At 42.7% G+C, this 14,931-nt stretch overlaps 1 protein-coding gene across 1 annotated transcript in view; it reads right to left on the minus strand.

Moving 5' to 3' along the window:
- Nucleotides 1-14,931, minus strand: part of GABRB2 (gamma-aminobutyric acid type A receptor subunit beta2) — a 491,244-nt gene that overhangs the window by 137,182 nt on the left and 339,131 nt on the right. The window contains exon 5 of the mRNA XM_069763784.1: nucleotides 14,753-14,835. Within this exon, the coding sequence (XP_069619885.1) occupies nucleotides 14,753-14,835 (83 nt within the window). The remainder of the gene's footprint in view (nucleotides 1-14,752; nucleotides 14,836-14,931) is intronic.

The raw sequence follows: 14,931 nt of genomic DNA on the forward strand, positions 1-14,931 counted from the left end.
CGTGTTCTTATGCTGATTGGTTGAAGTATAATTTCTATGACTATGAAAAGTCAGACAATAAAATGGGGGCACAGAGATCTGCTCGATCCCCCACACAGAGGCACGAGTCTCCGTCTGGTCATTTTCAGTTACCGGCAACGCCCTTTAGATTAATTTGGAAATCACTGAGTCAACCGTGAAGGGTCACTTTAGATCCTCCCTCAACAGCTTGGCGCCCGGAAACGTGGGGCCCCAACCAGGAACGCCTCTGCCCCCCGGAGGACAACCAGACAAAGGACCCTCGGAGCGGACACGGGCACTGGAAAATTGGGACTGATCATCCCCCACAACAACCACGGTAAGTTGGCAGTTATACTGTCCAGACTGACCGTTTGGTGTGGTTTTCCTGTGTTTGTTGCTGCAAAGAGGATCTGAGGTTTGTCCCCGATGGTGGGTGATTTTTGGGTGGAATCATATAGAGGTGTAGTTCCGTGGGGAGCCCAGTGCTCGAACCGTACCTCATAAGGGACGGACACCCCGGATTGACCAGTGATGTAATTCTCTTTATAGTCAAAATATCCTGAATTCCTGATCATTGTCAGAATCAGGCGCGGTGAGGTGATCGAAGATTGGGTAGGATACGTAACTCAGGAATATATAGAAGTATACAATATATATATATATCCAGAGGTATTCGGAGGGAAGTTTAAGACTCCCTCCTCCTTTCACTGAGTACCGCGTTTTTTGGGTTGTCCCAGTGGGGGACAGAGAGACCCAGTGGAACAAACCGTAAAGGCCTCTCGGTATTGTGCACAACTAGGTAAGGCTATTTAGCTCTAAAGGAGAATCATGTTTCCATGGAAGTAAGAGAAGACTTTGAATTTGTGTGTTGAATCTGATACTGTTAGCCCAAAGATGAGGAAAATATTCTCAATGATTGGTTTTTCTAAGGTGTTCTGGCATATGAATTGTGCGATGAAGGTTTTGTAGAAATTAATTAAGTCTGAGAACTGCTGCATTCTGTTTCTGTGTATAGATTTCCAAAATATCCGATGGGAGGGGTCAAACAGCTGCGCTATTGCTTTCTTTTATGTTGAGGAATGCTGTGATGTTCTTATCAGTTCTGTGTTTCTGGTATGGAGGGGGCGAGTCGCTGCGTCCTCTCGGAATTTTCTATCCTTGTGTTGTGTAGTATGTGCAATAGTACAATGTTGTATTGAATTAGAAAGAAATATCGTAAGTTCAAGTTGGAATTTGAAAGTGAAAGAATTGTGCCTATTTTAGAAGAAAACATGTAAGAGATTGTTTGGTTATCAGTGTAAGTAATTAAAAGATTGGAAAAAGATTTATCTGCTTCAAGTTGAGTGGTTGATATATATAGCAAATTAAGGATTAACAGAGAAATTGAATTCGGATTTGTTTTTGTTACGTTGAAAAAGGAAAGTTGTCTATTACTATGACAAAAACTGGATGTTTGTGGTGCAAGAAGGAACTGAAAAAGTGATTGAGGGTAATGTGTTAGAAAGACAAACAATTAAAAATGATAATCTGAAACAGGGGGGCTCCCTGCTAGATGATAAGGTCCCTCCCCAGGAAATCAAGTCTCTTCTCCCGACTGTAAGCCCTATGCCCCTTAACCCCAAAGCTCCAATATATCCTGGGTTGTCAAAACTTAGTGCACCCCCACCCTATAATCCTGCAGGGTGGATTTGTGATGTATGCGGAGTTACTAATTCTCAGTGGAGACAGGTCTGTTACAATTGTGAAGCAAGAAGACCCGGAGTTGTAGCCTCCACCTTTCCCTTGCTAAACGCTGACGGCACTTATTATCAGCCACCGCCAGCACCAGTCTATAGACAAATAGCAGCGAATCGAGAGATTTATTCCACTCCCCAGAGAGATCTGTTACACTTACTCCATGTGAAGGCTGGAGAGGGGTATTTTCCAATTATTGAGGGTGGCATGATGTATAACCTGGACGGGGGAACCTATGAGAGTGGTGTTGATTTCTGTAATGCTTTAAAGGTTTGGGCACAAGATAGACGAGCGGACCAAGCTACCCCCCTCACAGATGTCACACAGGACAAGGGGGAGACTGCCGAGAAGCTCTATGGGCGTCTTATGGTAGTACTTAAAGATTTGGGGTTTTCACTGTATAATAAAGCTTATTCACACCTTTTTGTGGCAACTTTGATGTCCGGCCTTAAATCTGAATTGAAAGAGGCAATAATGTCAGTTAGACCTGACATCGAGAATTCCACTCCGAACGATGCACTAAAAGTAATAAAAAGTTTTCAGAAGAACTTAACCCGCTCTGTATCAGCAGTAAAATTAGAGGTTAAATCAAGCAGCTGCGCTCTCTAGCCCCCAGCTCAGTACAAGGACGCAGCTGGTTCCTTATCAGTGGCCCAAGCAAAAGGCTCCAGCCCCCCTCCCTTAGACAAATCCAGTCTCATACTTCAATATCTATTTTAACCCTGTGTCTGGAAATCTCCCTCGCTATGTTAATTCTCAGACCCAGAGCTTGTTTTAATTAGAGTAGATGGCAGACCCAATAAATATACCCTCACAAAACCCATCCCTGTGGGACCTTTCCCTGAAGTTACTGCTCAGTTCGTAATCTCTCCCTCATGTCCGGTAAATTTACTGGGGACAGATTTATTATCACAGTTCCGCTCCAGAGTATAATTCCAAGATGATGGTCAGATGGTATTTACGTTATATAACCCCTATGCAGATGAACATAATGAGATGTGTATCTTACATGCCCTTCCCACGGTTATGATGGCCCTGATAGGCCCAGATTCACCCCAATAATACCTGTAAAACCAGTAAAAGTGTTTCTCAAACCTGGTGCCCCCTTTTTCCCAAAGTCCATCAGTACCCTTTGAAACATGATCAGGAGCGGAGCCTCAAGGGGCAAATACAAACGTTATTCGATAATGGTGCCCTGGTACCCTGTGTTTCTCCATGTAACACGCCCTTGTTTCCCGTTAAGAAAAAGACCCCACCTGGCCAACCCCCTGCCGGTACACAGACCTACGGGCAGTTAATGCAGCTACTGTTCTAGAAACTCCGGTGGTGCCTAATCCATATACTCTTGTCCCAGATATCTCAGGATGCTGCTTGGTTCACAGTCATCGACCTCGCCAATGCCTTCTTCAGCATTCCATTACACCCAGATTGCCAGTTTCTGTTTGCATTCACTTATCAGGGACGACAATTGATGTGGACAGTTATGTCACAAGGGGCCCAAAACAGTCCCAATCAGTTTGCAAAAAAATATGGGCGAGTGTCTCTTACCCTGGCAGTTAGAATATCCCTATGTCACGTTGCTTCAGTATGTGGGTAATCTTTTCTTGTGTGCACGAACAGAGCAGGAAGCCATTGTTGCCATTGTTAGCCTCCTCAAGTATCTGGCAGATCTGAACTGTCGGGTTTCGACCTCGAAACTTCGGTTCTGCCTTGGTCAAGTGATATTTTTGGGTCACTGTCTCCTTCAGGGTGCCAGACACCTCACAGAAGAAAGGAAAATAGCCGTCAGCTACAAAGGATGAGACTGAGCTCCAGCGTTTTCTTGGACTATGTACTTATTGTTGTCAGTGAATACCGGACGCATCCCGCATAATGCAACCTCTCTACAAGGCCCTGAAAGACTGTTCAAGATATGGTGATGATTTTGGCAGATTCCACACTGGATACGCTGTTACTACGGAAGACACTGTAGTGCACGGAGCTGCACTCCCTCCCTCCCTCCCTGTCAGGACAAGAAGCAGAACTTCAGGATCTGTCTACTGCATGTGTTCTGGCCAAAGACAGTCGGGCTAATAAATACACGGACTCACGGTATGTATTTGGTATTGCTCATGATTTCGGAGCCCTATGGGCCAATCGAGGATTTGTTACTACCGCCGGGACTCAGTGAAGAATGTTGAAGCTGTTAAAACCCTCATGGACTCAATCGAATTACCTACCCAGGTGGCCATTATCAAAGTTAAGGAGCATGGTACTATGGAACAGTCCACAGACTGGTAGTAACGCCTTTGTGGATATGCAAGCAAAAGCTGCTGCTCTCCTGCCTGTTGAACAGCCCATACCAGCTATGGTGACCACACGCTCTCAGCGTAAACAGTTACAAGAAACACTGACTCTACAGGAACCTGTTGATCTATGCCAGACTGAGGTTTTCTGCCGGACCCCGCAAGACCGCTTAATGACGATGCAGAGAATGTCTCCAAAGGAAGAAGAGAAGCAGTGGAAAGCTGATGGAGCACGTATGGACAATGGTCGCTGGAAAAAGGACCAACTTGTGTGTCTCCCTAAGCGGATGTACCCTGCTATTGCCACGTGGGCGCATGGGCCCACACATCGAGGTATCTGTCAGACCTGCAATCCCGGTCAACTTCAACGTGTACCCCCAAAGCATCTTGCTAAGCCCGACTATCCTTTCCAAAGGCACCAGGTGGACCACATCACGTTGCCTAAGTCTGAAGGTATGAATATTGTCTGGTGGTTGTCGATATGTTCTCCAATTGGCCAGAAGCATTCCCCGTTACCAACGTGACTGCAAAGACCACAGCAAAGAAACTGGTGATGGAAGTTATATGCAGATATGGTGTTCCAGAAGTTGTTGAAAGTGACCAAGGCCCGGACTTTTCTTTTCATGTGTATCAGGAGGTTCTGACAATGCTTGGATCCACTGTAGCCCTCCATACTCCGTACCATCCACAATCTAGTAGGAAAGTTAAGAGGCTGAACGGCACACTGAAGGGACAATTGACCAAAATGATGCAGGAGACTACAGCTCCATGGCCAGGGCTCTTATATATTCGTATTACCCCTATTGCAAAACATGGCCTGTCCCCATATGAGATATTGTTTGGTGCTAGGTTCTCAGTTGTAAATTTTCAGTCTCAGTAGTTGTCAGAAGAAACTGACCGTGCTGTTCAATATGTTATTCAGTTTAGTAAAAATGTTGCTAACACCCATGTTTTAGTTTCTTCTTTCCTTCCAGATTCAGCAGAAACCGATATTGGTTATAATTTGAAGCCTGGTGGTTTTATGGTCGTGAAAAGCTATGTCAGAAAACACGGACTAGAACCCTTGTATGACGGTCCCTACCAGGTCCTCCTCATTACTCCTATGTCAGTAAAGCTGGAAGGAAGGCCGACGTGGATCCACGTATCGCAGTGCAAGCTGGTCAAACAGACTAGTGGCAAATAAGGGGACATGATGTTTTGGTTTTTCGTATTTCCATTTAATAATATTGGTAACCGCATGGGGCAGTCTAAATTCCTCAATATCCTTGAATAATAAGTTTGTACAATATCATAAAAGATTAGTAGTACAGATGGATATAGCCAATAAAATTGTCAGTTATACAGATGTGGGATAAATTGGTTAGGGCCACAGATTATCCAGATGATCAAATTTGGGATATATTGGATATACTTAATACTACTGCCTGTGTTATGAATCTGTTGAAGGGTTTAAAGCCCACTGATTGCTCAGATTATGTCCCACTAATTCATGAAGCACCTAAACTAAAGGTCCCAGGAGGGATAACCGTATTAGCTGATAATTATACCTGCTATAATTCCCACGACACTACAGGTACACCAAGTAGGGGTCTTCGAGACAGGTTTCTGTAAAGAGAACAATTCCCTGGATACTGACTTGCTAGCTAATCATATACAGTATATGTACGATATTTATTGGTTATGTGGAGATGGTAAGCTCCGTCCTAGGTTGCCTAATGCCTGGACAGGTCAATGCACCCTTGTTAAACTAGCTATGCAGTTCAAGATTTTACCTTGGGATCCGGAGACACCTGATGAATATACCCGAAGGAGGAGAAGTCTCGATCAGCTCCATATGAGTTATGAAGAAAATCCATTGATATATGTTGATGGCATTGGAGTGCCAAGGGGGGTGCCTGACCAATTTAAAGCCCAGAACTAGATCTATGCTAGCTTTGCTTTATTAATCCACAAGTGCAGATTAATAAAAATGTTGATGGGATCAATTACATATATTACAGTGAACAAAGGTTTGTCAATTTTACCTGTGATGCTTTCCAAGGTATAGTTGAGGAGTTGAGCCCTAACACTAGAATGACCCTCCAAAACCGACTAGCCCTTGATATGATCTTAGCTGAGAAAGGAGGAGTCTGTGGGATGGTGGGAGAGGAATGTTGTACCTATATCCCTCAGAACTCTGGGGTAAATGGAAAGACCATGATAGCCCTTAAAAAGATAAATGGGTTAGCAGCAGAATTAAAATCTAATGCAGGAGTAGACACATCTTTCTTTTCCGGCTGGTTGGATGGGCTCAAAGGATTCTTTCAACAAGCTTGTCTGGTACTGATTGCCCTTCTTGTAGTTGGATCGATAATCCTCTGTTGTGTTATTCCCCTGTATAAAAAGGTTATTACTAAGGCAACTCCAACTGGCACCTTCCTCAACCAAGAAGTAGACTCACCAGAGTACGATGGCACTGATCCAGGGGAGATCCCCAAGTACGTCCCCCTCAAGAAGATAGACAATACCCTTTACTCTCAGATGATGCTAAGAGATTTAGTTTAGGGACAGCGGGAGAACTCCATGCGAAGCTAGTGAAGGGTTCAGCTGCTTGGAGGCCTCTCAGAAGGGGAGAGCTTCTGAGGTGTCTGGATGAAGAAATCCACCTCCCCTTTCCCTATCACATGGACAGTCTCGAAGGAACTTTCTTTTTAGGGAAAAACTTAGTGTTTAGGGGGGATTGTCAAGTTGAAAATATATATCTTTATACTCTTTTGTACTTTTATATATTCTTATGCTGTGAAACAATAAGTTTTTCCCCTTATGCTTGCTAATGCAAATTTAACTCTATTTAAGATGGCTGCCAGTATTCACATAAGTTAGAAGATATTCAAAGACTCAGAGATTATGATAAAGACAATGACCGTAATAAGGACAGTTGGTGGGCAGACACCTTCTCCTTTCTTAATCCAGCCAATTGGTTTGAGGGACTTGCGGCTGGATAGCTGGAATCTTACAAAGTTTGTTATATATCGCTGCCTTTATCCTTGTCATGTATGTAATACTAAAACTTGTTCTTTGGTGTATTTCTGTATGTATTAGGAAATTCTGCACTAAGACAACTAATGATGAAACCAAAAGCGTTGCCACGCCTGCTTTTCTCTACACCGATTTTACAAAGTTACCAGATGAAGATGTTGAAGCCAAGCGCATGGCTATCTTCAAAAGATCCCAACTACTGTTATCAATAATTGTTATTCGTAAATTCTAGTACACAGGGGGGACGGGTACGCCGCAACAGCCATGGCTGGTAACATGGCACCAGTCATGTGAAGACCAGTACCCCTCGAGCTCATAGCTTGGGATAGTACCTCTGATGCTGGACATTAATTAACAAAATTTATCTAGGGGGGATTGTGAAGGAACAAATTATGAAAGATTCTCCATTTTGTGCTTTGACTCCATTTTGTTTTTGGTTAAAGATAAATTCTGTTATTTACTTAGGTAGAAGATTACAGCTGCTATGAAATAACTGTCCTGTTTCTCATGAAGATAATATTTTGTTATTCAGCTAGTCTATGGTTCATAATTGGTATAAAGACCTTGAGTATTCTAACTCAAGTGAGCCAGATAAGAGACTCGTGGGGGTATCGCTATACAAGACTGAGGCATCTGTTAATATGTTTTTCTATGCCAAAAAGACATGACCATATCTGTAGTTCCCATTTTTCCTGTATCCTCATGGGTTAAGTTTTTCCTGTATTCTTATAGGTTAAGAACTGTGAACGTGTTCTTATGCTGATTGGTTGAAGTATAATTTCTATGACTATGAAAAGTCAGACAATAAAACAGGGGCACAGAGATCTGCTCGATCCCCCACACAGAGGCACGAGTCTCCGTCTGGTCATTTTCAGTTGCCGGCAACGCCCTTTAGATTAATTTGGAAATCACTGAGTCAACCGTGAAGGGTCACTTTAGATCCTCCCTCAACAGAAGGAAGACTATAAGTCCATCTAGTTCAACCCATAGTTCAACATTAGCGACGCATTGACACACGTCGCAACTGTCGTGCGACGGTTGCGCCATGTTGTGGTGGACCGCCGGCAGCAAAAAACTTTACATGTTGTAAATCCATCTGAAGGGGTTAATTTTTTTTACAGCCAGGAGCTCTGCTATAATGCAGCTATGCTCCTGGCTGTAAAACCCCAGCGAATGAATGGAAACTAGGTCAATGACCTGTAGTTACCTTCATTCGCAGTGAGGCGCCCCATACAGTGCTCTGCACCGTTCATAGTTCCCTATAGCTGTGCCCCATATAGTGCTCTGCACTGTTCATTATTTCCCTATAGCTGTACCCCATACAGTGCTCTGCAACGTTCATAGTTCCCTATAGCTGTGCCCCATATAGTGCTCTGCACCGTTCACTATTTCCCTATAGCTGTGCCCCATACAGTGCTCTGCACCGTTCATTATTTCCCTATAGCTGTGCCCCATACAGTGCTCTGCACCGTTCATTATTTCCCTATAGCTGTGCCCCATACAGTGCTCTGCACCGTTCATTATTTCCCTATAGCTGTGCCCCATACAGTGCTCTGCACCGTTCATAATTCGTCCCTGACGAAGGAGTTTAGCGTCCGAAACGCGCGTCAGGGTGCACCATACTCTATCTGGCGACCAGTCCATCTAGTTCATATACCCCAAAGTAAGTGACTTTATATGTGAATTACTGCACCTTATGTATGAGAGTCTCTCTCCTTCCTTTGCACTTTAAAGGGAACCTGTCACCCCATTTTTTGAGATTGAGATATAAATACTGTTAAATAGGGCCTGCGCTGTGTGTTACTATAGTGTATGTAGTGTACCCCGATTCCCCACCTATGCTGAGAAATAACTTACCAAAGTCGCCGTTTTCGCCTGTCAATCAGGCTGGTCAGGTCGGGTGGGCGTGGTGACATCGCTGGTTCTTCCTCAGCTTTACGTTGGTGGCGTAGTGGTGTCCGCATGTTGAGGTGACTATTCCACTGTGGGCACGTGAACAAGCAGCGCGCGATCTGCGCTGTCATCCCTTTCGTCGGTGGGGGCGGCCATCTTCCTGGGGCCGCGCGTGCGCAGATCGAGTGCTCTGCTGCACGGTGCTTCAGGAAAATGGCGGCGGGATGCCGCGCGTGCGCATTAGAGATCGCGGCGGCCATTTTCCCAAAGCCGAGTTTGCATCTTTGCCGCCCCCACTGACGAAAGGGATGACAGCGCAGATCGCGCGCTGCTTGTTCACGTGCCCACAGTGGATTAGTCACCTCAACATGCGGACACCACTACGCCACCAACGTAAAGCTGAGGAAGAACCAGCGATGTCACCACGCCCACCCGACCTGACCAGCCTGATTGACAGGCGAAAACGGCGACTTTGGTAAGTTATTTCTCAGCATAGGTGGGGAATCGGGGTACACTACATACACTATAGTAACACACAGCGCAGGCCCTATTTAACAGTATTTATATCTCAATCTCAAAAAACGGGGTGACAGGTTCCCTTTAAGCAGTTGCACTTTCGCTTTAGTTTACACTCTTTTTGCTTGGATTCTTGGATGCACATTGTTGCACTTTACTACGATTTTTATACACATAATTAAAAAAAAAATTTCTTTTTTAAACCCCCCCCCCCCCTTTTTTTTCATAATAAGTCCTTACGGGTACTAATATAATTATATAAATAGGTCAGCCAAATAGATATGGGCACTAATTGATATTACATACATATATATTAAATGATATTAATTTTTTGTTTTTAATAATAAAATATTTTTTTATGTATACCATGTAATAAATAAAATATGAATTATTTACATTCGTTGCTTTGAATGATTTCTTGGGCTTAAACATGTTATAGGCACGATTCTTTTCAACCGTTCATTATTTCCCTATAGCTGTGCCCAATACAGTGCTCTGCACCGTTCATTATTTCCCTATAGCTGTGCCCCATACAGTGCTCTGCACAGTTCATTATTTCCCTATAGCTGCGCCCCATACAGTGCTCTGCACCGTTCATTATTTCCCTATAGCTGTGCCCCATATAGTGCTCTGCACCATTCATAGTTCCCCATAGAAAGCTCTGCCATTGCCGCTGCTGCTGCAGTAAAAAAAAAAAAAAAAAAAAGCCATACTCACCTCTCTTGCTTGCAGCTCCCAGCGTCCGGTCCCGGCGTCTCTCCGCTCTGACTGATCAGGCAGAGGGCGCCGCGCACACTATATGCGTCATTGCACCCTCTGACCTGAACAGTCAGAGCGCAGACGCCGGGAAGATGGAGCGGCGCCTGGCGGCTGGAACGCGGACAGGTGAATATTACATACTTACCTGGTCCCGACGTCCGGCTCCCTCTGCCTGTCACAGCTGGTCTTCGGTGCCGCAGCTTCTTTCTCTAATCAGCGGTCACTGGCACCGCTGATTAGAGAAATGAATAGGTGGCTCCACCCCTATGGGAGGTGGAGCCGCCTATTCATTTCTGTAATGAGCGGTCCCACGTGACCGTTGATAGAGGAAGAACTGCAGCACCGAAGACCGTGGGACGGCAGGGGGAGCGCCAGGATCGCTGGAAGCAGGTAAGTATGCCTCAGCGCCCTCACCCGCCGACCCTGCCACCCACCTTGACTCGAGTATAAGCCGAGAGGGACACTTTCAGCCCAAAAATTTGGGCTGAAAATCTCGGCTTATACTCGAGTATATACGGTATATACATATATGTGTCTCAATGACATTATATATATATATATATATATATATATATATATATATACATACCTATTCTATGTGTACACATTTATTCCACTTATTCTATTGTAAGCTGTCAGTGTGATCTTACTGTACACCGCACTGAATTGCCGGCTTTTCTCGCTAACACCGCTGCGTATTTCTCGCAAGTCACACTGCTGGTCCGTGTGTAATCCGTATTTTTCGGGCCCCCATAGACTTGCATTGGCGATTTTTTTGCACAATACGGTGACAAACGCAGCATGCTGCGATTTTCTACGACCATAGAAAGCCGTATAATACGGATCAGTAAAATACGGCAGATAGGAGCTGGGGCATAGAGAATAATTGGGCCGTGTGTAATGCGTGTTTTACGGATGTATTTAATGCGCTCATACGTCCGTAAAACTCGCTAGTGTGAGGCCGGCCTAAGAGGCTGATATCACTTGCGAGAGCGGATCTGGTCTCTGTAACACGCACTGTGCTCTCTTGCCGATTTGTCTCTTCTAAACTGACCAGTTGAGGAAGTGCGCTGTCACTGTGCATACTGCATAGTGACAAGAATCTACTGAGCATACATAAGTATTGACAACAAATTATATAATCAAAGAGGAAGTAGTAAAAAAAAATTGTTAGAGAGTGTAGTGAGGGAAGAAGAGGGGATTTTTAATTAAAATATCTTAGAAAAACAATTTTTTGTTTCGTACTTTCTCTTTGATGACTCTTCATTTGAGAATACTCAAACAAAGCATCATCAGGGGAAAGAGGCTGCGGTCACTGCACCTACTTCTGCCCCCTCCCTGAAATGAAGCGTCATCAGTGATGTCCGTTTCAGGGCCTAAACTACTCGCTACTCCCTGTGATAACTCCCTGTTTTCAATTCTGACATTTGCTCTGTAGATTATTGTTATTGTGCAATATGCACAGTGACAGTGCACTCCCTCACAAATTCAGATAAAAAGAAACAAAATGTCAGGAAAGTAAACAGTTTCAGTGCGCATTGTAAGAATACGCACAGAGACCAGATCTGTGCAAGAGATATCAGCCAGTGCTCCCTGATGACGCTTCATTTGAATATCCCAGTATGCACTGGGATTCTCAAAAAAAAGTGTAATCAAAGAGGAAGTAGTAAATAAAATAAAATAAATCAGTTTGATAGTGTAATAAGGGAAGGATAGGGAATTTTTAATTAAAATGTATTAGAAAAAATATTAGAAAATGACATTAAATAGATAAGCATTTGGGATTAACATTAATTTGTGTTCTGGACATCCCCCTTGAATTGCAAAAGTGTATTTGTACAGTTGCGTAGTGTGGGAGATGGCCACTCTTCATCCTGTAGGTTGCTTGCTGCTGTACGCCTATTTATATATTTTACTCACTTATATGACGCCATTAATTCCACATCACTTTACAGACATTATCATCACTGTTCTCATTGGAGATCGCAATCTTATTTGCCAATCAGTATGTCTTTGGTCTATAACATGTCAGCATCCCAGCGCAAATGCAAAAAGAAGCCACTCTGCAACATTGCCTGTATGACTCAGTTGATGGAATTAGGTGATTATAAACTTTATTTTTTTTTCATGGGGATGGCACAAAAGGTGTCAATATTACGTTTCAAGGGTATGTGCACACGTTAACCCCTTAGCGACCAGAGGTATTTTTGATTTAACATTTTCATTTTTTGCTCCCCTTCTTCCAAGAGTGATAACTCTTTTATTTTTCAGTCAAAATGGCCATATGAGGGCTTGTTTTTTGGGGGATGAGTTGTACTTTTGTAAGACATAATTGGTTTTAACATATCATGTACTGGAAAACGGGAAAGAAGAAAACTTTGCAATAGCAAACAACTATTATAAGAAATTTGATAGGAAATGGAAGAAATGGGTTGAGGTATATCCCAACTTACCACATTAAAAGGAAAGGTGACAATTAATGTATACCTGTGAAGGTAATATATGTTAACCTGTTAATAATTGTTAATAATTAATCAAATTCTGTTATGACTGGACAGCATGTCCACAATTTTTCTCTTACCCTTTTCCCATTCCCATTTCCCTCACCTCCCGTCCTCTCCCCACCCTTATTTCCTTGAAAGTTGAATATATGATTATCTACAAAACACAATATTAAATTTCAAAATGCTTAATAAAAATTATTTGAAAGGAAAACGGGAAAGAAAAAAAGTACAGTCTCATTTGTTTTTTTTTCATCATGTTCACTGAATGCTTGTAATAACCTGGAGAATCATAATGACAGGTTAGTTAAAGTTCATAGACACCAAACATGTCTAGGTTCTTTTTTACATGAGTGGTGGAAAAAAATTTCAAAGTTAAAAAAAAATAAAAAAAATGTGCCACTTTCCAATACCCGTTGCATCTCCATTTTTCGTGATCTCGGGTTGGGGCTTATTTTTTTGCGTGCATACTATTTTGGTGCAAATACGTTCTTTTAATCGCCCGTTATTGCATTTTAATGCAATGTTACGGCGACCAAAAAAAACGTATTTCTGTGTTTAGACTTTTTTTCTCATTATGCCATTAACCAATCAGGTTAATTTTTTTTTATATTGACAGATCAGGCAATTTTGAACGCAATATTACCAAATATGTGTATGTTTGATTTTTTAAAATTGTTTTTATTTTGAATGGGGCGAAAGAAAGGGGGGTGATTTGAAAATTTTTTTTTTTTTTTTTTTGAGTTTTTAAATATTTTTAAAAACTTTTTTTTTTTTTTTTACTTTTGGCATGCTTCAATAGTCTCTATGGGAGACTAGAAGCTGCCATAACCTGACTGGCTCTGCTACATACAGGCGATGATCAGATCACCTGTATGTAATGTAGCAGAATTGCTCACTTGCTATGAATGCTGACTACCGGTCAGCATTCATAGCAATCTGGCAGTGACAATCATAGAGTTCTGATGCAGACCTCTGGTTATGCCAACCCATTGGGGACCCGTGATCACGTGACGGGTCACCGATGGGCGGGATTTCCGGCGTGCCTGCCGGAAAAGCGCGTTAAATGGCGCTGTCAGAGATTGACAGAGGCGTTTAACTAGTTATCAGCCGTTGGTGGATCGCGATTCCACCCACAGCTGTTAGACGCACATGTCAGCTATTCAAAACAGCTGACACGTCTTGGAAAAAATGCCGGAGCCAACATCAATGGGAGGTAGTCCAATATTGGTGTACTATTATGCCCGATGTCGGAAAGGGGTTAAAAATTTGCCAACATTTCTGCACCTGCATAAAATATGCATATTTTTGCTGAATTATCTACTTACGCTTTTCCCATTCATTGGCATTAGTAAAACATGCTGCAAAAGTGCTGAAAGAATTGACTTGCCGCAGATTTGAAACTCCTTCATATCTGCAAGTGTGCAAGTAGAAAATGAACAAAGTGTGCAAGAAACTTCAAGCATCTCATTCACTTTGCTGGTGCTAGCAAATGCTTCAGTTTTCTTGGTAAAACTGCATAGAAAAATGCAACAAAAAACATCACATATTTAAGGGGTAGTAGGACAACCCCTTCTCAATCTGAATGTTTGCCCACTGAAAACAAACTAATACATATCTCTTGTTCCAGCGGTGTTGTCACTCTCATTCCGGGGGCTAATGGTCGGTTATTATGAAACATAAGCCCCCAATCAGTGCTGGCGTCACTGTCCCCCCTTAGGGCGCATTAGTAATCAAGAGAAAGTGAGCGGCCACCTTCAGTTATTACTTTCTCTTAATTATGTGCACATCAGAAGGCAGGAACAACGTGTTCACATACTCTTGGAATGCAAAAATCCTAGTGTACCTCGGCCAAAAATTTGTCAAAAGAACACCATTTGGGCATAAATAAAATCAATAAATTCATTGGTACATAGGCATATAGGTTAGGTTACTAGATGGTTTTCCCAAAGTACAAGAATAATAACACAAAACGAAGCCCATTCGTAATTTCAATAATTCTACATTTAAACCACAGTAAATAGACAAGAGGGTGCTGTTACTTACAGCTTTCAATTTCTAATGTGCAGTTTTGTTCATCGAGGGGATATCTCCTTAGGTCCATCATGCATGCAGCAGTGGTAGTAATCCTAAAAGAAAAACAACATAAGTTGTAAATTAATACTGTATATTCATAATTTTATAAATCTATTGCTAATAAAATATGATCATTATTCCATATCTGA

This window comes from Ranitomeya imitator, chromosome 4, assembly GCF_032444005.1.
Source record: "Ranitomeya imitator isolate aRanImi1 chromosome 4, aRanImi1.pri, whole genome shotgun sequence".
Lineage (NCBI taxonomy): Eukaryota > Metazoa > Chordata > Amphibia > Anura > Dendrobatidae > Ranitomeya > Ranitomeya imitator.